At 43.0% G+C, this 8,927-nt stretch overlaps 1 protein-coding gene across 1 annotated transcript in view; it reads right to left on the reverse strand.

Annotated features, from left to right (window-relative positions):
* The window catches only part of LOC108790859 (embryonic protein UVS.2-like), a 20,139-nt gene extending 12,058 nt beyond the window's left edge, over positions 1-8,081 (reverse strand). Inside the window, exons 1-4 of the mRNA XM_018561217.1 lie at positions 8,049-8,081; positions 5,409-5,451; positions 2,461-2,514; positions 1,032-1,184 (exon numbers count right to left, since the gene is read on the reverse strand). Coding sequence (XP_018416719.1) covers positions 1,032-1,184; positions 2,461-2,514; positions 5,409-5,451; positions 8,049-8,081 — 283 coding nt within the window. The remainder of the gene's footprint in view (positions 1-1,031; positions 1,185-2,460; positions 2,515-5,408; positions 5,452-8,048) is intronic.
* Between the last annotated feature and the right edge of the window lie 846 nt (positions 8,082-8,927).

Consider the following 8,927-nt stretch of genomic DNA (forward strand, 5'->3'; position numbering starts at 1 on the left):
ACACACACACACACACACACATACGAGAATATATTTATATATGAGGAAACAAAAAATATGAGAGTATATATTTATTTTAAAAAAAATTCATATTAGTGGTCCGCGGGATTTAAAATTATGAATTTAGTGGTCCATGAGGTCCGAAAGGTTGGCGACCGATGCTTTAAAGCACTTTGTTGTGTTTTAAAGTAAGGGGTTTTTGGTTGCTTTTGGCCCACCTCACTATAATCTGACTGGCTTTCCTAGTTCATTTGTGTCTCACATGCTCCTCCCTCCCAGCACTGCAGCTCACAGTGGGAGGGTTTCAACAGTAGAAGCAATGCTGTCAATACAGAGAGAAATGGGCGGGGTTAGGCGTGTCCAGTTGCCGATTGACAAGTTGTAGGCTCGGGATTCAGCAGTGACAATGATGATTGCAATGTCTTCTCATCCCACCATAGTATAAGCAGGCACAGCCTACATTGGAGTGACAACACTGCTCTGAATTCAGAAGCAGTGCAGCAGCGTTGTAACCTCATCACAGGAAGCTGCGTGAGGCAGCTTCCTGTGTTCACTAACTAGATCAAGCTATTTGTCAGATTTTGCAGGGTAACTTAGGGAGAAGTGTAAGTGTAAATGCCCGTACAATTAAGAACCGCAGCGCATATTTTATAATAGAAAGTCATAGTTCTACTTTGAATAATAACTCTAAATTGGTTGTTATGTCAAATATGCTAAATAGCCGTTTTATTCATTATATGATACTATTAAAAGTGGACCTGTCATTGCAATTCCTAGTTCTCAATCAGTTATACAAAGACCAGAATTACTAAATCAATTTCTTTTAGTCTCTTTTCATGTTGTGGAAATTCCTCCCCACTTCCTGTGTGCTCATCGGGACAGAACGTGATGTGAAATCTCTCCAGGGGACCTAGACAGCACTAAATTCCAGACAGAAATTTAAACCCTTCTTTACTTCATGCAAAACTAAAAAAAAAAAAGGCTTTAGCTAAAGCTCTACTTTAACACGGATGAACAAGGAAAGTACTTACTGTGGTCGCTTGAAATAACATATGGGACATAAACCTTTTCGTCATCGGATTTTGGCCACAGGCAGATGCCCTTGGGGCACACACTATTGCCCCTTTTTGTGCTCGTAGCGATGTCCAAATCCTTAATTCTATAGTTCTTAGAGTATATCGGTCCTAAAAGATTAAATACATGGTGTTTGTTAAAGGGAGCAGTATTGTGTCCTTCCATCCTAAGTGCTGCCCTGAAAAAGCTTTAAAGTTTACACTGTAATCTTCTTGAATCTTGGTGAGCTTTGTGTATTTCTTCCAGATCTGTGCAATAATCCTGCGTGAGACTTGGAGCAGTCTCCACCCCCTCCTGTAGTTTTCTGTAATCAAGACCAGTCACTGCTGCTCTCTTTCCTTGTGCAGGGTGACTGGTCTTGTCTCCACCCCCTCCTGTAGTTTCCTGTAATCAAGACCAGTCACTTCTGCTCTCTCTCCTTGTGCAGGTTGACTGGTCTTGGTCATACATGCACACTATAATGCCATTTTAGGTACAAGGCAGGTGGCAGGTAGGTAGTGATGGGTAAGCATATCACTATCAGGGACGTGCGGTCAGGGGAGGCAGGTTTTGACAGGTAGTTAGGTTACACAGCAGCGGGCTTCCCCACTGTTTGAGTAACCTAATTACTGAGACAAGAGCTGTCACAGCCTCTACTCTGTGTTAGAGGCTTGAGCTCTGTGGATGGCTTGGACCAATGGCAAAGTGCCATTGGTCCAAGCTGTCCAATCAAAAAAAGAAAACACCTGAGGCCATCAGATCACTATATTTTTAGGATTTTGGAGGATGACCCTGAGAGGGCTGTACCTGGGGTCTCCAGCTCTGTAAACTTAGCATTAAAATAATTTAAAGCACCTCTGTCATCTGCTAACCAAAAATGAAAGCACATCCTCCTTACTAAAAATACATACCTGTCCTGCTACCATCGCTGCTGTTTTCCATCTATACTGCAACCTGAAGACTCTTCTGCATCTGGCACACTTCCCGGTTTGTTGTATGCCTGGTTCCCCACTGTACTCCATGGCTCTTCCTAATGGGTCCTGTGGGGATGTAGGGGTCACAGAGCATAGAGGGGACCAGACATCTGACACTCTTTGAAGTATGTCAGATGCTAGAGACACTTCAGGCAGTGGTATCTATGGAAAACAGGAAAATGGCGGCACTGGAAGCAGGGCACGTACATTTTTAAAAGACTTCATTTTTAGTGAGCATGTGCTTTGAATTTTTGTGTCGAGGTGACAGGTTCTCTTTAATCCACTGTATTCCCTGATACGGTATAAAAGATATAAAACTGGTAGCTTATGGTTCATAAATATATTACATGCAGAGTGCCGGCGGACTGCGGCTTTAAAATGCAGCAGGAGAGTGATGTGGTGATCGATCAGAATGTTCAGCACAAAACCTTACCTTTATTGGCTTCATGAATCAGATCAGATACGGATTTGTTCTGTGTTGTGTCACCTGTAAAGTGGAGAAATCCGGTGTAAAGCTTACATCATATGTTAGAATGTTAGAATGTATTTGTATTGGCTGATTCTCTCCTTTTGTCATCAATTCAGCTGCATGTTCTATAATAATATTATTTATTTTTTACGTATATATTTATACGTCTTTATATTCCCCTCCCAGTAAAACGAGATATAAGCTCCACTTTAATGCTATGTTAACGGTTTCAAAGTCAAACAACTCGCCATCTCCACTGGCTTCCAGTATACCGCTCCTTTCTCTCCAGTCGGTCTCTGTGGATTTCATATGAAATGATCATTGAAATGAGATCAGCAGTATGAGATAGAACTAATACTGATATAGTACAATCTCTACAGGCAGTCCCCTGGTTACGAACAAGATAGGGACTGTAGGTTTGTTCTTAAGTTGAATTTGTATGCAAGGTGTATTTTAAGTGTAACTCCAGCCCCAATTTTTTTTTTTACCCCCTGTAAAGTTTGTTTTGCTGTGTGTGCCCCTGTTCAGAAGATTTCACCTCACTTTCTGTCTCTGTGACAATTGGATTTTGAAAATGTTGGGTTGTTGTGGAAACAAGGATTGGTGATGAAGCTTCAGTGGAGACATCTTTTTCCCATGATCACTCTTAAAGGGGTTCTAAACCCTCCGGTTTTTTTTTGCCTATATCTACTGCTAGCAAGCAGTAGATATAGGCAAGAAGTTTAAAAAAACGCTTTAACTAGGTTTAAACTTACCTCGTTATCGCTGCGCGTTCCCGCGCCGAGAATCAAGAACTGCTCGTACGGCCGCAAAGGATCTTGGGGCGGGCGCATGCGCAGTTCTGATTCTCGGCCGGGAGACGTGCAGGGACACAAGGTAAGTCTATGGAAGCGTGCCCCCGCATGCAGACACCGCTGGACCGGAGGGACAGAGCAGTCAGCGCTGGATCGGAGTGACGTGGCACCGCTGGAGGGACAGATGAAAACATCAGGAAAGAAGATCGGAATAAGAGACATCATTTAACGTAAGTGCTAACATTAACATGGGGGGAGGGAATTTTTTTTTTAACTTTAATGTCACTTTAAGGTCGACTTTCATTGTGCGATGGTTGTGAGGTGATTAAAATTTCGTACGACCTGCCCATCATGGACAGGCAGATCGTACTTGCGATCATCGCAAGTCCACCCTGCTGAGGGGAGGGCTTGCAGATAATTGCAATGGTGAGGGGGCAGTGTGGGCTTGCGCACCTCGGGTCGTGCGGCTTTCGTCTTGCGATCACGCTACCAACCCGCCAAAAATCGTGCAATTTTTGGCGGGTTTTCTAGCATGCTCGTTAAACGAAAATCAAACGACCGTACAGTAAATGCGGTCGCACGCTGCCCATCAACCTTACGACTGACGATTATAATCGTCAGGTGTATGAGCAGCTTTACAGGAGTAAATTTCCCTTCCTAGTTGTAGATTTCCTTTCACTTCCTGTTGTCTCAAGGACAGGAAGTGAGATTAAATCTTTCTAATGAGGATACAGACAGCAATAAAAACCTCACAGTGACCCGGAAGAAGAGGCGGGCATCCCTCGTCTGCACGTCTAACAAGAGCCAACTTCCTGTAATGTACATACAGCACTACGAACCAGACCAAAAAAGGTGGGCACTCCTCGTCAGCACGAGCACCGCGGTAGCATTACAACTACCCCTGCTGTACAGTAATAGCCTCCATTTATAAGTAGGAGTCGGATGTAAGTCAGATGTATGTAAACCGGGGACTGCCTGCATTTGCAGCCAGAAGCCTCTATCCCTCTTTCTTCCTCCTTCATTCTTCTTTGTGGTTTGATTCATAGATTTCACTACCGAAAGTGTAACACTGCACTAAACTTTCATCCAGCCGGTGAGTGATTGCATTTGCTATTTTTAAAAGTCACCATAGGAAAATTAGTGATAAGACAAATATGACTTTGGGGGTCTCATCATCATTCTTTGCATACTAATTCCTCCTTGTTCACATAACTGGGGGGTTGGAATGGGGTGCGCCGTTTGCTAAATACTTTGAGCTGAAAGGTGTCCCTCTGTCACATCTCAGAAAGTTGGGAGGCATCCCTATGCAGATGTTGGATCGGCTGAGGTGAATGTTTTCTACACTTTGGCTCAGCTGAACTCGCTGAGGTTATTCGGCTGAACCAAAGTGAAGTGAAGGGAGCAGATGGCAGCTGATGTACATCTGTTTTCAGCCACACAGGGCTGAAGTGAATAGCCAAACGGCATTCGGCTCGCTTCACTTTGGGTCGGTTATTCACTCGGCTGCTTTCGGCAGCTTAGTAAATAACCCCTTATATCTCTGCAGTTCACTTGGAACAATACAAAGAGAGGCCAACACTAGGTAACATATGTTTGGGCATTCTTACATAGTAAGAATGTAAGCATAGTATGTAAGCATTCTTACATAGTTACATAGTATGAAAGGTTGAAAAAAGAAACAGGTCCATCAAGTTCAACCTTTGTGTGTGTGGTGTGCGTGCGTGTATATAAGAGTCTCTGTGTGGTCTAGTATTTAAGTGTACCTGTACCCCTGTATGTTACGGTCTCCTAGGATGGTATCAAATAGATTTTTGAATGAATCAATACTCTCTGCAGATACCACTGCTTGTGGCAGAGAGTTCCAAAATGTAACCACTCTGACTGAGAAGAAGCCCCTACGCCCTTTGTGGATAGATCTATTCTCCACCAATTTTAGGTGGTGACCTCTAGTCTTTGTTATGGAGTTTACAGTAAGAAGTTTAGTGCAAATGTTGCTCTTGTCTCAGCATACAGGTATTAAAGGTGCATCATTTTATAACTGGACATAAGCCCTTTACCAGTCAAGTCTGATTGTCCGCTCATGTTTATAACTAACTTTCAGCAGCCCCTCAGTCTTACCTGGTGTCCCCGTTATCTCTCTCTTCTTCCTTTGTTGCAGTTTCTGTTGAAATAAACATACAATTCCATTAACAAAGGTAGACAATATGGGGAAAATGAGTAACACCTTACACATCAATGTGTCTGATAAGGATTACAGAATGATATGAGCTGATTGGCTGCTATTGGCAACACCTTAACTGTATTTATTTTTTTAAAATTTTCATACATGTTACTTCAACGTGACTTTTATCAGCATTACTGTATAAGAATCATGTTTGACCAAGAAGATTTTTCATCCAATTTGTACGTACATGTTAGATCAGTTTAGATGCATTGAATTCTGGTGGGTGGGTATTATTCAGGCAGAACATCAGAATAACTCATTCAATGAATCCTGACTTGTAAGCAGAGACAACAAGCAACAACTTCTGAAACGCATTCTATATATAAATTGCTGGGCTGAATCCTGAAGAATTGATAAATACCTTTCAGACCAGTGGTTCTCAACCTTTCTAGGGCCGGGACCCCTTGGTAACATTTGCCAAGTTGTGGTAGCCCCCAACGATAAAATTTAGTGATGACGCGGCTGCTGCAGCAACATCTGGCAGCGTGGCGGGAGAACTGACACTGCTGCGCTAGGAGAGGGATGAGGAGGACTCTCACCTTATTATTGTTTATTTTTTAATAATTTGTTTCTTATTTCTTTTTAATCGCTTTTTTATTTTTTTAATCGCTTTTTTATTTTTTTAATCGCTTTTTTATTTTTTTAATTCTTTTATTTTTATTTCTTTAATAATTTTTTAATCTATTTTTTTCCCACTTAACTTCATTGCTATCACACAGAGGTAAAAAGCCCCTCTGTAATAGCAATTGGAGGTGACAGGTTCTCTTTATTGACCCTGTCACCTCCAATACAGAAATCCTAGCACAGCACTGTGCTGGAACTTCTGTGAAAGGTGAGGGGGGGAAGACTGCTATCCCCTCTCACTGTGCACACGGAGCGGCAGGTGGCCGGAAGCCGCTAGGCGACCCCTGGCAAATCGTAATTCGACCCCCGAAGGGTCCCGACCCCCAGGTTGAGAAACACTGTTTTAGACAAATCTGTGACCGGTATTCATTAACTTTTCAAGAATCATAGCATCCTGTGGGGGTTTCCTTTGTCTTTTGACCAAACATACTTCATTTTGAAATATTCAGCCAAAACAGAAAAATTAAACATTGTGAAGGTTCATCGTTAAGCAATAATATTAGTTGTCAGGGAACACGCAGAAAATGTTATAGGTCCTACCCCCTGACCATTTGTGACTATGTTTTGGGAAGTCAGGCCACATGCATGACAAATATTGATGGACATAAGACATTGACTGTCAGGGGTCTATTCACAAAGCTGCCGAGGGCAGCCGAGTGAATGACCGATCAGAAGTGAAGTGAGCCGAACACTGTTCGATTGCAAACAATCTTTTCTGATATATAATATTTTTTTGAAATATTGTTTCATAAGCAGAATTTTTTCACCTAAAATCATACATTTGGTGACATTTGGTGGCATTTCCGTACGTCAAAATTCGTACGATTTACACTGTACAGTACATGCTCAGACGAAAATACAGGGATAGGTTAGTCACCTTGCCTATTGCCACTCCACTGACTCAGGTGTCCTGTTACTGTCACACTAGATGTTCTATCACTGACGACAAATCACCAGAGGTATCAGAATCAGTAAAAAATCAATTCTACTTCTCTTATGGCATTGCTCTCTCCATATGTAAACACTCACTAGCAATCTAGTTTCTGCTGCATTACAGTGAGTGATAAAACACCATCCATCAGAGAACGTGGCTGTTACATTTCAGTGATTGTGTCACTGGTCGGTGGGACATGGCCCCTAGACCTAAACATGGGGATTTGTAGTAGATCAATCATGTTTCTAAAATCTCCTGTGATTGCCTACAGTAGCAATCTCTAACACATCAACCAATGGCTCCCTCCACTGCAGGCTACACAAGAAGCACATAGTAGACACTGGTAGTATCATCTACACACAACTGCAGTATTGTGTGACCGTGTGCAGTGAATGAATATCACATCATAAACATCCATTAATTTAATGTGTGAAGCTGCCCATACACCTTACAACCATCGCACGACTTTTGTTGTGCGATGGTTGTAAGGTCATTAAAATTTTGTACGATCTGCCCATGACAGGCAGATCGTACTTGCGATCAACGCAAGCCCGCCCCGGTGAGGGCTTCCGATGATTGCAATGCTGAGCGGGCAGTGTGTGCTTGCGCACACCGGCCCGTGCGGCATTCGTCTCCCGAGCACGCCACTAACCCGCCCGAAAATCGTACGATTTTCGGCAGGTTTTCAAGCGTGCTCGGAAGACGAATGTCGTGCGACCGTAACGTAGAAGAGGTCGCACGCTGCCCATACACTTGCTGATTATTGTACGATCACGGGATCACCTACGATTATCGTACGATAATCGGTACGTGTATGGGCACCTTTAGAGATCAACTGCTACTCTAAATTAGTTATCACTGGAGAATTTAGTTACATACTTCAGAAAACATGTAGATTTGGCATTATCATTACTAGCCTAACAATACAAATCTGTCTAATTCCAGACCATAAAGTCTGAATGAGTTTTATACTCACCTGAGACGGTAAGGTGAAGCACACGCAGCACATAGCGGTGAGAAGTAGTAGGGTCTTCATTATCTCTCTGCTTAAGATCTTGCTCTGCTGAGATCCTCCTTCGGTAAGGCTTTTGTGTGACTTGCCACCTTGCATTAACTGTAGCCCTTGCTGTCCTATATATACCACTGGCCGGTCCAGCTAAGCCCACCCACCAAAATACTTTGATGCTCTGTATTGGTAGAAACTTGCTGCACAAGGTTGCTCCACCTGTTTAGTTTATAGATTTTATATTTACTTTTTCTTGTTTATAATGCAAATTGAGGAAATTCAGAAAAAGCACAAAACTTATGATGCGTGTGTTTTATGAGTCTACTATTAATTTCAGTTGGCCTTCCTAATGCACAAAAATGCAGCATGTACTATATTTTAACCCACTGATCTGCAATGCAAAAATGTGAACTAGGCACATAGAAATACAGTGGAATCCTGTGTGAAATGCATGTGTTGTACTACAGGAATAATGATAAATGAGAACATGTCCTTATTTAATATAACTTAAAGAAGAACTATGGGGTTAGGGCTTTTCCCTCATAGTTCTCCTAAGGGTAACGGGAGGACACAAACTAGCGTCCTCCCGTCACCCAAAGCTCAGCTGTAGCTCGCGGTATACTGAGACGCCGCAGCCAGAACGGATCCCGACAATTCTGTCTGGATCCACCCAGCTGCGTGAGTGACGCCTGGCTCTGCCCATTTAGAGGCAGAGCCAGCTGTACCCGCCCCCTCCCCCGTCCATTCCGCCAGTCAGCACTGAGTGACAGTTACGGCTCTCTGCACGGATAGATCGAGAAGTGAGCGAGCGCCGGTATGTGTTCGCTCACTTCCGGTTCTATTGAGCCG

The sequence above is a fragment of the Nanorana parkeri genome, unplaced genomic scaffold (genome assembly GCF_000935625.1).
Source record: "Nanorana parkeri isolate BGI_ZX_2015 unplaced genomic scaffold, ASM93562v1 scaffold508, whole genome shotgun sequence".
Lineage (NCBI taxonomy): Eukaryota > Metazoa > Chordata > Amphibia > Anura > Dicroglossidae > Nanorana > Nanorana parkeri.